At 36.8% G+C, this 17,298-nt stretch overlaps 1 protein-coding gene across 2 annotated transcripts in view; it reads right to left on the minus strand.

Moving 5' to 3' along the window:
• The window catches only part of LOC306843417 (hemicentin-1-like), an 82,202-nt gene that overhangs the window by 54,208 nt on the left and 10,696 nt on the right, over positions 1-17,298 (minus strand). For both annotated transcript variants that reach the window (XM_079374910.1, XM_079374909.1), the window contains exons 2-11: positions 12,840-12,910; positions 10,267-10,425; positions 9,881-10,003; positions 8,662-8,833; positions 8,462-8,568; positions 6,113-6,233; positions 5,260-5,523; positions 5,009-5,153; positions 4,201-4,322; positions 1,671-1,940 (exon numbers count right to left, since the gene is read on the minus strand). In XM_079374910.1, coding sequence (XP_079231036.1) covers positions 1,671-1,940; positions 4,201-4,322; positions 5,009-5,153; positions 5,260-5,523; positions 6,113-6,233; positions 8,462-8,568; positions 8,662-8,833; positions 9,881-10,003; positions 10,267-10,425; positions 12,840-12,910 — 1,554 coding nt within the window. The remainder of the gene's footprint in view (positions 1-1,670; positions 1,941-4,200; positions 4,323-5,008; positions 5,154-5,259; positions 5,524-6,112; positions 6,234-8,461; positions 8,569-8,661; positions 8,834-9,880; positions 10,004-10,266; positions 10,426-12,839; positions 12,911-17,298) is intronic.

A 17,298-nucleotide genomic window follows, 5' to 3' on the forward strand; every position in this document is an offset into this window, starting at 1 on the left:
AGGAAAATGGTGCTTAAACATGAGCAACACCATGAACATGGACGCTGCCTATAGGCTAATTCTGTCATGTGACACCACATTTATTTGCGTTAAAGCCAATTTTCTCCAAACAAATTTTTGCGACATTTGAAGTATCGATATAGAATTTATGTGCTAAAGTTAAACGGAAAAAGATTTTGACGACACATGAGAAATTTAATCGATAATTGGCTTATCGATTATATCAGCTATATAATAAATATTTTAAAGCGCTAAATATTTTTTTTCAAAAAAATACTCGGATGGAAACCTGGTTACAGACGCAGGAAAATAACCCTAAAGAGAGACAGAAATGAGACAGGACAGAAACAGAGACAGAAAGAATTAAAGTGGGATGCAGAGAAAACCCGTTCCTCAGGTCTTGGGAAAGAATGTTGTGAAAAACTAAGAGACTCATCACTCAACAATGAGGTAAAATTATACATTTAATGTCACTCCCGCTCTCTTGCTAATAAAACTCAAGCCTGGCCCTGCTGGGGCCCTCAGGGGCTTGACACATTTCATCATCAAGGACAATCTCAAGTCACATCTATCCATCAATATTACCTCCAAACTCTATATTTTCAAATCAAAACAGCTTTTTCTAATTCATTACAACAGAGCATGACTAATAAAAAATTGCCTCAATATGAGAAACAACAGACATGTCTTGATTCTGTAAGCGATATGCAAGACAAAAGGTTAGTGAGGACAAGTACTTCATGACCTCTTAGTAGACAAACTGAACTGAAAGTCTTTTTTCAAGTATATATTTGGTTGGGTGTTATGAGATTCTTTCTTATAAAAATGCAAGACATAGGGCAGTTGAATAAATAAATAGGCAAGGTCTAAAAACACGTTTTAATATACAGTGTGAGATGTGAGACGCTACAATCCATCTAGTGTATGTTTATTTAGAAAAACAACTAAAAAGCAGCGCAGTGCAAAGCAAAAACATGTTTTGCATGAACAATCCATTACACCTCAGTTCTGTTCTGTTACAAAAGCCATTTCTCTTTTCATTTGTGATCTCATTTGTAATTTTTCTTTTGCACTAATGAGAGAAAGCAAAGTGATTTGCCAGGGTTGTGTATCGAAGGAAGTCTTCTTAATTCAGTGTAAGAGAGGGGTTTAGAGCCTGTTTCAATGGAAACTACAGGATCGCAAACAGTGAGCAAGCCCAGCATAAATCACTTTCACAAGTGCTATAAAATATTACAGTGAAATATTACAGCAAGGCTGCAGTGAAAACAGATCTTGTGCTAGAGAGGAGCAGGAAAGTGAGCTGCCAAGGGCCCTGTGGCATGGCTTTTTCTATGCATGTATTGAAAGTCTTAGCAGTTTAAATACACCTAGTGGACAAGGAATGTGACTGTTTATTAAAATCATGACCCGTTAACATTTGGGTCAACAACTGGAATTATTATAAAGAGTAAAATGTTTATTATAAAATTGCATTGGTAGAATGAATGTATAAGTAGTATGCTGTTCTTAAGCCTAGAAAATGTTTTATCACCTAATTAATATTCATGAGTCAAACTGGAATATGCATATTCTACCTTAAGCCCTTAAATGTGATAAAACCATTGTAATCAGTCTTTTGTGGCTTATTGATTAATCAACAACACTAAAAGTCACACAGATACACTTACCTTGCACATTTAGGTACACACGAGATGCAGAGACTCCACCCTCATTGGCTGCGATGCAGGTGTACCAGCCGACATCATCAGGAGTGACTCGCTGGATTTCCAAGGATAAGTTGGCGGTGACACGCATCCGACGGTCCAATCTGGCATCTACATCCCCTCGCTGCCAAGTCAGGTTAAAGTGCACCGTGCTGGCAACTAGACACGTCAAAATGACATTTGCACCGGGAGACGCTGTCGCATTGGAGGGCACCGTGATAGCTGGAGGAGGCTCTGCAGAAATACACAGACACAAATGAGTCAAGAATGTGCGCTTATATACCTGTTTATCCCAGAGAAACTGAATTCAACAGCCTGATTTGAATCTGTTCACCTTCACTAACTGTTTTTTTGTCTATGAGTTCTCATAAGGTCTTTGGATGTCTGTGAACTCTACAGATGTATGAAGTCTGTGCAATGAGTCTGAAATGCAAAGGGAAACGGGGAGGGTGTTGACAGATGTGTGGATTAGGGCATAAGTGGGGAATTTATACAGGAAGACACATAAATTTCATAAGGGAGGTTTTTCCTGTCACTCCGGCTAATCATGTCACTGGCCCGGCGACAGCACAGTCGGGGAAACAGCTCAGAAAATGGGACAGGGGATAAACCTTTGGTCAACAATAAACCTAACTTTTAGGTGACCATTCCAGGTGAATGGGATCTTAATCCCAGACTCTAAAGTAACCCTGGGTGTTTTTAACGCTGTATCTCACCATAAAGCCAAGACAGCAGAGAGGAGCCGGAAGACAGGAAGTGAGGCTATTTGTCCAAGAAGTTTGTGTAAGCACGGTTTGGGACAGTGTGGTGTCTGATTTCCAAAACCACACTGCCACATTTTTGCAGTCCTTGTGCAACACAAAACCAAACATTGAAATATTTCTCCCTTATTGAAATGTTAGGTAAAAAAATCCTGTTCTGTCTTCCAAGTACAAAATCTGATATCAAAATCTAATTGCAGTGACATGAGAATATTAGACGTGTCTCAAAACTGCTGCCTACTTAAATAGCATATTGTGCATGAATTTTTGGCACAGAAATTCTGTCAAATTTTGTAAGAAAAAAATTGCAGACAGACTGAATGACTATGCAAATTCACTCTCTAACAGTAGGTGGCACTTATGGAAAAGCAGAAATACCCCATTTACCCTGGTACACAAAGCTCTGTGCAACCTTCAGTTTCCGATGCCCACTTGTCACAGAGCACAAAGGAAGTCAAACAGTATTTACATGCTTTCAAACAGCCATTCAGATTTCTGTATTCGCTATAGTGTTTATCCAACAACACCAAATACAAGACTGTCGCTTAGCAAAATAGACTGTTCTTGAGTGCCACCAATTCGTAGTTATGCAAGAGCAGCAACTCTGGGCAAATGACCAAAAGCAGTGTTATTGGTTGGCCAGTTTTCTTTGCAGTGTGATGGAAAAGAGATTAGAACTCTTGTACATTAAAAAAAAAATTAACAGTTCACAAATGTTACTGCTCGTCTGAATTGCCATTCATTCAAATTAAAATGTGTAACGCACCAAATTTTTGCACCGAATAATCACCTTGGTGTGAACAGTCCTTAACAGTTGCATTTGCTTGCATCTACGATGGCCAAAAATGCTATGTAGAGCAGACAGCTCATTAGATTTTGAGCCACTGAATCAAAATATTTTACTTGAATTTAGTAAAGTTATACAAAATCAACTTAAATGTATTAATTATTTTATATCAAATTATATTAGTTTAATATTATTTAAGTGGAAATTACATACATTCAATTTGATTATACTTAAAAATTTAAGGCAGCAGCTGAACTTAAGTTTTTAAGTTGATAGAGGTTGACATTTTTTAGTGTATTAATCTTCTACTGCTGTAATACAAATAACTACAAATGTTTAGGCTGAACTTTGGCATTTTTTTGCCGTTAGCATCACCAACCTCAACAGCAAAAATAATCATTTCCTGAACTTAAAACCACACTCACTCACACGCATGACATTGTTCATGGGCAACACATGTCTGTTACATGGAGCATGAAATAAAACCAAAGACTATAATGGGCCATTTCATCTGAGGAATCCAGTGCTTTCTCCACTTTGGGAGAAATGGGGGAAATACCAAAGCATTTACATGAAGCAATCACACTGGGATTCTGGCAATGGTAGATTGAACTCACACACGTAAGTTGTCTCACGAGAAAATATAAAAGAGACATTCTAGGCATGTCAGATGTGGGACATCTCAATATTCAGCCTCATATGTATTCCTCATATGTTATCTATTATGCACCAGTGTATAAGGTTGAAATGCCTGACCGTTCAGTCATGCACAGGCAGCATGCTTCAGTGCTCTTCTATTGGTGGGCATCTCTCTGAGTCTTTGCAACTTTGAATGATAGAACTCATTCAAGCCAACTTCGTTATAGTGTATATTGCAACATGTCAGTTAATGTTACTGATAATAACAGGCTATAATGTAGTAGAAAATGAAAGGTGACATTCTAACCAGAAACATCAAGGAAGGTTTGAGCCCGTCCTGTTCCAGCACTGCTGATGGCGATGCACTCATAAAAGCCCTCGTCCTTCAGGGACACCTGAGGGATTCCCCATGATGCATTAGCAGACTCCCTAAAAAGATGATCAAAATGTAAAACTATATAAAATACATTGTTTCCTGAATAAACACAAATTGCAAATATTTAAATGATTAGGCTATGAGCATTGGGTCCTTCAGGACTTCAACACTATAATTTATTTATAATTATTTTATAATTTCTTCTTATTAAAAAACAGCAATTTAGTTTTATTAGAAAAATTCAGTTTAAAATAGCTTTACACAGAATTTAGTAAACTACCATTAAAAAGTCAGTATGATGATTTTTGTAAACTTTTATTCAGAAAAGTTTATGCACTAAATTGATCCAAAGTGACAGCAGAGACATTTATAATATTACAAAGATTTATAATAAATTAGGTTCTTTTGAATGTTCTGTTCATCAAAGAATGTATCTGAAGGATCATGTGACACTGAAGACTGGAGCAATGGCTGCTGAAAATGCATCTTTGCCATTACAAGGATACAATACATCTTAAAATGCATTAAAGTAGAAGTTTGTTATTTTAAATTGTAATAATATTTCACAACATTACTGGTTTTTTTTGTTTTCAAATTCTTCATTTTTTTTCAAAAATAGAGACTTTTTTCAAAAACAAACAAAACAAACATTTACCAGCCCCAAACTTTGGAATGATAGTGTATGCCACATTGCACAACATGTCAGCTACTCATCTACAGTGCCATTAATTAGCACTACCTGAAGAGTTGGTCCACACCCAGGCGGAGTCCCTCCCTGGTGAAGCGCAAGGTATAGGGGATCAGGCTATCCACAAAGCACGTAATACTCCCTTTCTGCAGGTAGTAACCAGGGGTATGAGTGGGCATGCTTACTTTGGGTGCTTCTAAAAGAAGAAGAACAAAACACACTAGTAGTACATATAGTAAAATACACCTATATGATACTTAGATTGACTATTCCGTGGTTTTATCTATCTACACTAATCTGACCTGGCACAATGCTGGAGTAGGAGACACTGGACACTCTTTGGAAGACAAAGCCATCATGGTCATAGCCAGTGACTCGCAGGAAGAAAGCCTCTTTGGGTGGAACAAACTCAGTGATATTCCAAATGCCATAAGGGCGTCGATCAGGAAAGTAGCGGATGGGCAGCGTCTTCATTACATCACCAGTGATGCTCAAGAGTTCCAGGCGATCAGCACGAGCAGGAGGGGAGAGACCAGTGGTGTTCAGCAGGATAAAGGTGGGGATTCCTGTGTGTATGTGTGTGTGTGTGCGTTTGTGGGAAGGAGCATAGAGGTTAAAAAGGTTAACCAAAACATGTTTAAAATGCTCAAGTACACAGCCACTATGTTGACCTCATAAATCTGACAGCGTGTGTGGTCAAGACAGAAACACAAGTTTGGGGTTACTTTTAAGATTTACTTAAGATTTCTTTTTTCTTTTTTTCAAAAAATTAATACTTTTATTCAGCAAGGACACAGTTTAAGAGGGATTTTATTAGATAAGATTTTTGTTTTAAATAAATGCTGTACTTTTGAACGTTATATTAATCAAAGCATCCTGAAACAATGGACCACAGTTTCCACAAAAAAGCAGCACAACTGGTTTCAACATTGACAATACCAAGAAATGTTTCTTGAACACTAAATCAGCATATTACAATGATTTCTGAAGGATCATGTGACACTGGAGTTATGGCTGCTGAAAATGCAGCTTTGCCATCTCAGGAATAAATTACATTTTTATAATATATAAATGACTTTAAATTGTAATAACATAACTGTTTTAACTGCATTTTGTAACTTATATGACTTCAAACTCCTTAAAACACTAACACACCTTGGACTGGCCTGCTGGATGTCATTTTAAAGTCCAGTGTTTCCCTTCGGGAAAAGCCTGCTCGGAAATCGATGGTGCTGAGGCCTGATATACGAACTGAGTGCCTGCCCTCACTGGACGTCTGAGGTTAAATTGACAACAACACAAATAAGTAAACAAATATAACAGATAACAGCATTCAACTTGTGTTTTTCATAGCAAGATGCACGGAAGAAGCACAACAAAACTAATTTATGATGACAGTCGGCTCAAGATCCGCAGAATGACTCGCTTTCTTTCTTCGCTTTTGACAGATGGAACAGTCCGAGTCATTTAAACATGATCCCTGCTGTTCTGCGCTGCCCTTCATGACTGTTTTGGTGCTTAGGGTCTGGCGTACGATTGATGTTGTCTGCAGCTCAGTGCTCCAGGGCGAGCCATGGCAACTCATCCTCTGCTTGCATTCTTTTGAAATTACAACCATCCTAAAGAATTATCATGGGCCATGAAGCACTGCATGATATGACGCCAAGAATGATGAGGAGATGATCCTAAAGGATTCCTCTGAGAGATGTGGAGGAGAGAAGGAAAGACATTGGAACAGTGGGTAAAGGGGCATTCAAGAGGTTCAAGGGAAAGGCCTTCGCAGAGCAATTTACAGAAGATTAAGATTATATTATATCCATTCATCCAGAGGTTTTAAAGCCCGCCTTGAATTAGCCCTGCCAAGCAAAATTCAGGTCAAACATTCACTAATCCAACCTAAAACAACCCAGAGGCAGAAAACCCAGTCAGACGCCACCATAACATGGGAACACTCAGAGATTGTGGTCACAATCTGCATGCTTTCTGACAAACACTGACATTATTTAAACACATTAATTAAAGTTGTATTGGGGAAAATAAATACAAGGAGGTTTTTTCTATCTCAGCTCATGTAAGTGATGGAGCGTATGGGTATTCATGTTTATAAATGCACTGAGGGTCAGGAGAGAATTAAAACTGATTCTGTTAATAATACAAAAGATTTAATAAAGTTGGCGAAGATATCGAAAATGGACCATTAGGGGATTAAAGGAACCTTAGCCATTGTTTTCTATGGCATGCAAAAAAACAATTTTAATAGCCACAGCATAAATAAACTTCATACTCATGTGACAAGTGGTACATAACCTAAAGTTGAAAAATATACAAATTGAACTTAGTAAATTAAAGTTACTGTTCATATATATATGAACTATTTATATATATATGAACTATTTATATAGTTATAACTATATATATAGTGTTTCATATAGATTTCATATTCTTTCATATAGATTTTTAATTTGCCTGGACTCCCTTGTAGATTCAAAGTTTCATAACAGATAGACACTACAGTTTGGGCTAAGACTCAGCAAGGAGGCATTAACTGAATCTAGAGTGACAATAAAAATCTTGACAGTGTTACAATAAATTCTATTTCAATAAATTCTGTTTTCAACATTGATAATAAATGTTTCAAGGGCACCAAATCAGCTTATTAGAATGATTCTGAAGGATCATGTGACACTAAAGACTAGCGTAATGACTGCTAATAATTCAGCTTTGCCATCACAAGAATAAATTTTAAAATATATTAAAATAAAAAACAGTTTTAATTAGCCCTTGTGAGTATAAGAGACATTAAAACAGTAGTGTAAATTATATACAATTTTACAATCCATTCAATCTAAGCATAGCTGAAATAAACCTTTTAGTCATGGGACATATAATAGTCTAAAGAGTCCTGATTTCAGCTTTTCAGATTTTAACAAAACAACAACATACTGAGATTCACATTACTAGTGAATGGAAGAAGGAGAAGAGTTTGGGTGTAAAAAGGAAATAAACTGACAGATGGATTCTGGTGGATTCTGCACGTATTATGCCAGACAACCCTCTCTTCAGTGCAAATGGAGGATGACATGTTCTGTCTTTACATTCCTCTACACATAAATCATCAAGCTCTTCAAACTCAAAGAATTGAGCAGACTATGAAAGGTTTCCCTCTGTGTACACAAGCTACAGGGCACACAAATCAATCAGGCAAAAATGTTGTCCTTTCCTTTAACTGGACCTTTGGGACTTTGTGTACCCTAAAGTCCCAAACCTCAGAATTCCTCATCATGAACGGAGCAACGACATAAATGACTTCACCATACAACCTTGGATTTGATTACCTATCCATCATTTTGCGATCTGTCCTTATTCTGAGGAGATAAAACAGACTAAAAGCAATAACTTTACTTTTCTGGAAAGCCACCAGTTACAGTTAAATCATCAACACTGACACAAAAGACCTATGAAATGTGTATGTGCATCTTGGTCTATGATAAACTAGTCCATCACCTTTATGGTCCACATTCCTGGCGCTGGGTCTTTGAGGTTGAGGACTTTGGCAGAGTTAGGGATGTGAAGGAGCTCAGACAGACCCTCCTTAATCCCGATAAGTTTTCCTAGAAGCACAAGAAGTACATGCTTCAGTTCTATATCAGTCTACACTATGTGTTAGTTCTGGGAATACTGTAATCAGACAATGTTCTCCTTACCCTGAGAATTTCGGATCTCAATATTTGGTGCAGGGCCGCTTAAGGCAACAGTCACTTCCTTCAGGCTAGGGTCAAAGGGGATCTGCCAAGTGTTTGAAAGCCCATTTTGATGATCAGTCGAGAGCAAGTGAACCTTAGAGGACTGCACTGCCTCCTCTACCCATTTCAACACCTGCAGTCAAAAGATACAAAAAATGAGTAAAGTCCAACATAATGATTGATGGATATATAATGTGTGTGTGTGAGAGAGAGTATAGGTATGTATATAGATAAGATCATCAAGAATAACAAAAGATTAAGCTTAGAAGAACTGAACTGAACAAACCTATAGAAAAGGGCTAGGAATATAAAAAGGGAAGAGGAAGAGATTTAAAAATGACTACATTTTGAGGAGCTGAGTTTTAATGGACATTTAAAATTACAACCTCAAATAAAAACTCTTTTTTTTTTGTCTTCTCAAATATTTTAGTTTGCGTTTATGGGCAGTCGTGGCCAGGGGAGTCGTGGCTAGTGGATAGAGAGTTGGACTTGTAACCCGAAGATCGTGGGTTCGAGTCTCGGGTCCGGCAGGGATTGTAGGTGGGGGAGTGAATAACCAACACTTTCTCCACCCTCAATACCACAACTGAGGTGAGACCCTTGAGCAAGGCACGGGAACCCACAACTGCTCCCCAGTCGCCGCAGCAATGGCTGCCCACTGCTCCAGGTGTATGTTCACTATTGTGTGTACACTTGGATGGGTTAAATGCAGAGCACAAATTCTGAGTATGGGTCACCATACTTGGCCACATACCACTTCCCCCCATTCCCTTGATTCTAACATCAAAATTCTGAAGCAGCAGCAACTTGACCGCATATGAAGATTGATAGGAATTTCTTGGAACATCTAAAAAGAGCGAACTCTTCTAAATCCTTGGTTTTCAGAGATATATAAAACAGAATCCTGGACTTTTATCCATGTTTCTATTAATTTGCTCACTCTGTCATCATCGTACATGGGGTGATGTTGTCTAGTGGATAAAAATCTGGGCTGGTAACCAAGTTAGAATATGAAGACATTTAATTATTATTCCTTGGACATACAGTATATAACAGCAGCAGTGTGTTACTGACTGAAACATAAAGAAACTGTAAAATGATATTCTTTGGGTCAAACAAGTAGCCCCAAATAATCTTACATTTAGTCATTTGGCAGATGCTTTTATCCAAAGCGACTTACCTCATTGACTTGTTTCTTGTCCAGATGGAAGACCTGTCCTGAGCTGGTCGAGGCGATCTCCTCATACACCTTATAGCCGATATGCGATCGGTCATCACAGTCACCAGTCAACACAAAAACCACCTGCCCACACACATACATACTGATCATTAGTGGTATTCTGGTACACGATTCTAAATGTCCAGATAAATTATCATCACATTGATTTAATTCATTTAGCAGATGCTTTTATCCAAAGCAAACTTAACAATAAAAAAGAAGTGCTGCAATATTACAATGTTCACGCTAGCACTGCACGTAAGGCAACATTTACAGAGCAAAGCATGGCAGATCTTTTATTAATGCTACTAAATTGTTGCTGGAAATTGAGTGAATGATTGAATTACCTGTGACTGTTTCTGCTGAATGAGCTGAAGAACATCATGAGTCAACTTGTAGTCTTTTGATCGGGCATCCGTAAACACATAAATGTAGGACCCTGGTAGGGAGATTTCAAGGGCAATCTTGATGGCTCCAATGCTCATCTCTGGACAATCTCCTCCTCCCTGAAAAAACCCAACATTATTTGTCAATAAATCAGTGTTAATTATATGAAAAACACACAGAAAGCTGCCTGTTGCTTTATTTCTTTTTTCTAATGCTAGGAGATGCAATGCTTGATTTTATTAGTATACACTACCATTCAATAGTTTTGGAACGGTAAGCTATTTAAATGCTTATAAAAGAAGTCTCTTATGCTCAGTAAGACTATTAAAAATTAAATACAACTATTTTATCCTTAACATATTTTTAAATTCATTACTATGATGGCAAAGCTGAATTTTCAGCAGCCATTACGCAGTGTCACATGATGTTTCAAATATCCTTCAAGTATGCTGATTTGGTGCTCAAGAAACATTTCTTATATTATTGTCAATGCTGAAAACAGTTGTTCAGCTTATATTTGTGGAAACCATGATATTTTTCAGGATTCTTTGATAAATATTTTATTACATTATAAAGATCTTTACATTTTTTACTGGCACTCTTTACATTCATACATTTTGGCAGATACTTTCTTCCAAAGTAACTTACATTACATTCAAGGTATATATTTAGTCAGTTTATATTTTTGTCGTTCCCTGGGGATTGAACCCAAAACCTTGATGTTGCTAGCACCGTGCTCAACTGTTTTAGCTACAGCATTTCCTCTTACCCCTGGCTTGTTCACTGTAATTCCTCACTGTCTATTTTTATTTGCTTTTCCATTTATCTTCTTTATTTATCTCCTCTTTTCAGTCCAGCTGCTTTGGAACTTAAAAAAATGGTACACAAATAAAACAAGATACATTGAAATAAATATGAGCACAACTGTCAAGGTGTTCTGTCAATGGAACATCCAGATTACTCAAAGGCAGATATTTATCTTAATTGCACAAAGTTGGAAAGGACAACGAGCTGGTCAGTAGATTTGGCCTAATCGTGAAAGTAGAAATATACGGCATGCTGTAAAGCTTGCCATGGGAGTCAGTCATGCCTGTAACTGATATTGACCTTGGAATGAAACATGGAGCACAATCTTGGACCCAAATGGATGACTTCCAAGAGTTCTGTTAGATATGAGCCTTCCTTTAAACTGACACGGATAAAAGTAAACCGTTTTCTAATGTTTGTGTACATCAGAGTATCTGTGATATAGGTATGTCTGTCTCTTCTCACATGGAGGGCAAAGAGTCTTGTCTTCATTATGCGTTCCAGGGGGCACGTGTCTGAATGAAACATCTGGAAGCAAGTGATCTTTGATTCTCTGTTCTTTACACAAACACACACATACAACAGTGGATAGCAAACCCAAATATCAAACAGTGGAAAGATTGTAAGAAAGGTTAAGAATGTACTCAGAATCTACTCTTGTAGTTCATTTCCAGTGGCAGGTTGTTCTTTGGACACTGGAAAAGACATTACCAGCAAACGGTGATTTGAATAATTTATCCCTTTCAAGTCAAACGCACACTTACAATGAACTCCAAACAAACTAGACCAAATCCTGCTCTGCTTGAACTTCTGCCTCCGAGACAAAAAAAAAAACATTCTTTGTGCCAATACAGAATTGCACTTAATCAGTGTGTCTGCATTTTCCCTGCTTTGGCCCAAACAGCTGGGACAGATGCTGAGAGTGAGAAACATACAGAGGACACTTCACTCTGAAGACGCCGGTTTCTTAATGAGGTGTCCAAGTGAAACTGTTTGAAACTGTGACATGGCAAATCACCACCGATGAAAATAATCTATACATTTTGATGTTCAAGACTCTCAAATATCTGCTTTTTTATTTCAGTAGCCCATTTCTGAAATAAAAAATAGGAATAATATTAAGCATTATATTACAGACTACATTAATTAAATTAAAAATCGGTGTTGGTATTGTTATTGTACTACAGTGATTTTATACAAAAACCATAAAGATTTTTTTTTTTTTTTTCTTTCTTACAATTAAACAAGGTTTGTCAATAAAATCACAATTAATCTCAAGATTTCCGGCCAGTATTTAGAATATATTATAAAACAGTAAGTGAAAAAAAAATTTGTAAAATAAGGTTGAAAATTATTGTATTAAAGATATTTAACATAAATATAAATTAATAAATATTAATTAATATCAATGTTAACTTTGACAGTACTAAAAATACATTGCTGAATTGTAAAATCTAAATCATCTGGATACCCAAGGCGCATTGCTTTCAAATCACAAAGGTGCACATTCAAATCAACATACCTGCCAGATATTGGAGTGCAATATAAGCCAAAGATACTATCCCATGGGTGCAAAGACTCTTTTTTCATAGGAAATATATAACTTTTGAACAATTTAGCAGAGTGACTCTTCTCTGGCTGTTAAGACTCTGAGCACATTTTTGGACTGAATATGGACCTGTGATCAAATATGTCAACAAACTCAATGTGAAGCACAAGAGCTCACCTGAACGTAAAGCTCCCGCAGCTCATCCTGGAACTTCTTGGGGTCTGTTGTTATTGTAATGGGTCCAATCTCTGCAGAAAACAACAAATTCCGTTAGAGGCAAAAATACGCTGTTGGAATACGGTCAAATGACCTCGTAGATCAAAAGATTAGAAGGAGTTTTGTTTTGTCCACTTAGATGCCAAATATTTATGCTGGCAGTGGCGGATGTCGAGGATCAAGGGTCACAGTTGAACTAGGGTGACAGGTAGCTTAAGGTTTAGTGCCAGGAGGTTTTCTGAGCCCTAGAAAGAAAAAAATCTGAGTTTTTTTTTTTTTGGAACCTTTTATTACATTGAGTTGTGTAATGTGAATATTATGCCTTTATTTCGAGCTACAGGGCCAGAATAAGGTATGGACACACCATATCTAAGTAAATCAGACAAGGCAATATTACAATTTAAATTTAAATTTGTTTAATTGTGCAGTCCAAGTATTGCATTAATTAGCATAGCATGGTGTGGTAAGTAAACCTGCTGGGTCTAACCGGCAGTTGCTCTGTTCTAAAAAACCAGCCTGTTCTCATTATGTTCCCATCAGCTGTTCTCCTTCATAATAGGAAAGACCTTATAACTCAGGTATGCTCTTCTGTCAGCGGCGGGAGAGTCTGGCGTGAGGTCATTGTTCTGCGGTCGCCTGTGTCAGTGTGCATGGGCCAATGACATCATGTGCCGTTTCTGAAGCCATGTTATCTCTGCATTCCAGCTTTCTTTCTTTGTTCAAGGTTTGATGAGCTGTAAAACTGTTAAACATGTTCTTTCTTTCCAAGGAAGCATACAAGATAACTATAGTAGTGCCAAGCTGACACATTGTACCAAAAGCAACAACTCACTCACTCCATTCATACACACTGCCATCAGACACAGATTTCATACAAACAAAATAGTCACATTATCATGATTATTTTGTAAATAGCAGGGAGGACTTCAAACAACTAGCCTATAAAAGTGAAGCTTTTCCCAAACCACTAAGCAAATACATCCTCTTTGAACCAATTCAAAAGCATTTTACATTGAAGAAGTCAGGAAGTACAGTAGCGTCCAAAACCTACAAATTTCTTGACACCAAAAAATATAGGGGCTGCGCAAGAGAGACTCTGAGATCCTTTTGATGCATTCCCCATATCTAACATGTCTCTGAAGTGTATTTTTGTCCGCATGTATTACCCTCTTCAGAATATAAAAAATTATAACTGATTTTTTATGGTTTGCTTTCAGTTTATGTGAACAAAGAAAAACTTCATGCTCTAATGTAACTTCTTGAAAACACTGTATAAAAAAACGCTTGCAGAACTGTAAAAGTTTCCTCAAGAGAGATTCAGATTCAGAGCACTGATATTTTGGCACTATAGAAAACCATTGAAGTGCAGAAAAAGAACATTTGGGTGATCAAAGCTGTGTTTAACAGGATAGTAATTTTGACTGCTCTGCATGCTGAACTGGCTTCAAGTGAATGCTTTCATGAATGGAAAAGTTTAAGTCCTGGGACATTTCTTGCGATTGAGGGATTTTTATTTTAGAAGCCTGGACACTGGTCATCTTTACCTCTCCCTTGACCTAAAAGCGGCATCACAGTTAAGGGAAGCTAAGGCAAAGAGCACATGGAAACATTAAAAATGGGGGAAATGGTGAAGTGCTGCGAGGGCTCTTAAATGCCTGTTGCATTAGAACAACTTTGAAAAGGAGAAAAAAATAATGACAATCAAATTGGAAGACATTTAGGAGAAAGACAGACAACAGATGATGAATTTATGATTATGGTGAATAAAAGCGTAAAAACCTTACAGAAGAGAATGAACGATAATAAAAGAGGAAGCGAGTGATTTATTTGAGCTATCTGATTTTAGGTCAGCTTAGATCATTGAAGGAAACAGCCGCAGTGTTTTCTCATGAACATAGACATATGCTTGCAGTCAGCACTAAATAATGACGACAGATCTTTTAAAACACTAAGTATTTGAAACCATTCAAGGGGTCATACAATGAGGATTCACATTTTCCATGATCATTTGAGGAAAAATGTTGCTCTACTATGAAAACATTGAACGCTCCATAAGTTTCAATTTTAGAATGTCCAGCTCAATGAAAAAAATTCGCATTTATTGAGAGTAACAAAACAGCTCTGTAACTTTCTGACCTTTAAACAGATTACATTTGAACATCTGAAAAGCAAGTCTCAAGAGAAATGTCTAAAGAAGAGAGGCTATTAAACTAACATTTTATAGAAATGCTATCTCTATGCCCCCAGCCTTCTATTATTATTATTATTAAAAGCTCATTTTCAAAAATACATAGCTCTCTTCACTAAAGGACAAATCACTTCAGCTTGTCCGTCTAAATGAAGAATTAAGGAACAATCTTAAAAAGAGATGGATGGAGCCTGGGAAACCGCTGTGGAAGTTAAGTTACTAACCCTCCACCGCATCGCTCCTGCCAAAGACCAAAGAGTTTATATAGATGTGGAAGCAATCATATTAACAGCCCTGAACATTTGTTTTCATCCCTTTTCTTCCAGCAATCAGGAGGTTCTGAATCGAACTCACTATGTACTATGCAAATGAATGATTAAGAGCATCACATGCTGTTTACGCTCCAGGGATAAACATGTTGTATTTATTACAGAGCACTGACCACAATGACAATACTATGATGCCAGTGTAGATAGTAGAAATGACTGTTTCACTGCTGTGGCACTCTATGAGATCGCCCTCTTTTTTCAATATGTTTTAAATGTTGTTCATATATAAGTTTTAAGTAGAAATTTCCAACAACAGTTACAATGGATTCTTCCTCCTTTACGTGTCTTTCCGCTGGTAGATCCAAGATGGACATTTGATGACCAGGTTTATAAAATTGTAGGTACAGCAATCAAGTCCAAGAATAACCAAATAACATAATGAATACACTAAATTACTAACAGAATTAACATCATGAACTATTAAACATGTGGAGGAAATAATAGCAATAAAATTTATTAAAAAGTCCACTGACAACAAATATGTTGCACAACTTCCTCTAGGAACAGAAATATTTCACTGATGCAGGATAATCATTTCAATTACTTCAACATCGTGCCAGGAAACTACCAAAACAGTAAGCCTTTGTAAGAAACCAAGAAAAAAAAAGATGACTGATGAAAAAGAACAGATCAATGAGCCAGGACTGCTTCAACTTGACCACAACCAATGTTCAGGATAGAATCATAACTCTCCACACTCGTTGTGCCATAAAGGTGACAGAGAAACATGGAGTGACATGAAAAGAAAAGTGGGATGTGTCCCAAACAATATGAGAAAAAACTTACTATTACACTGACCAAAATTATAAACACAACACTTTACTTAGCTACTTTTTATGGAAAGTAATGCGTTACGTTACTTTTGCGTTACTTTTTAAATATGAGCAGGGCTTGATTGTTTTTAATACAAGAAATTACATTAATACAAATGTAAAAGCCCTGTATCTTGTGAAGGAAAAGTAAATTCACGTCTGTAAAGTAAAACTCAGGATAAGAAGTTTTAACACTCTTCGGCAATAAAAAAACAATGAAGTACAATTGTTAGTTTATCTAAAGTCATTTTTGCTTATTAGTATGGTTGAACCGGATCATTAAAGGTCAGCAAAGACATTGGTTAATAAAATGGGATTAGATACATTTGTGTTGTTTAACATATTTAATTATTGCAGTTTGCGTCATACTCTGAGTTTGCATTTCACTGTTTTAATTCATTTTGATGAATACTAAATCTGTTTTTTGCGAGTGGGATGAGTTCATGCACATTCACATTTAGATCTATAGTAACAGCATGCTCACACAGCGCACTGTCAGTCAATAAATGGGGAAAAAGTAACTGGCGTTACTTTTTTGAAAAAGTAACTCAGATATTTTCTTGTAAATTAAAAAGTAATGCGTTACTTTACTAGTTACTTGAAAAAAGTAATATTATTACGTAACTCGCGTTACTTGTAATGCGTTACCCCCAACACTGGTAATAGGCCTTTTGTGTACATAGAAAAAGTCTTAGATCTTTGAGTTCAGCTCATGAAAAATGGGGGCAAAACCAAAAGTGTTGCGTTTATAATTTTGTTCAGTGTATATTAAGTGGTGGACTCCATATCATTTCTCAAGCAACACTGCAACTTGTCACATTAATGTAGAATATAACTGATGTGTGGTTATTGGTACGCATACAGTTTATCATTCATTTACCTTCAAATGTGGCTTACCAATCAGAATTTAAAAGGCAGAACTATCCATTTCGTAATATTATTGTAATAATACTGTTTTGAGTCAGCCGTTATTAATTATCCAAACAGATCTTAGTGTATGTTTGGAGTCATTAAGATATCTATCTGGTTTGAGACCAGCTGTAAACCTACCAGGATGCTTGACCACAAAACCAACAATGTGCCAAAGTGTG

The sequence above is a fragment of the Barbus barbus genome, assembly GCF_936440315.1.
Source record: "Barbus barbus genome assembly, chromosome: 24".
Lineage (NCBI taxonomy): Eukaryota > Metazoa > Chordata > Actinopteri > Cypriniformes > Cyprinidae > Barbus > Barbus barbus.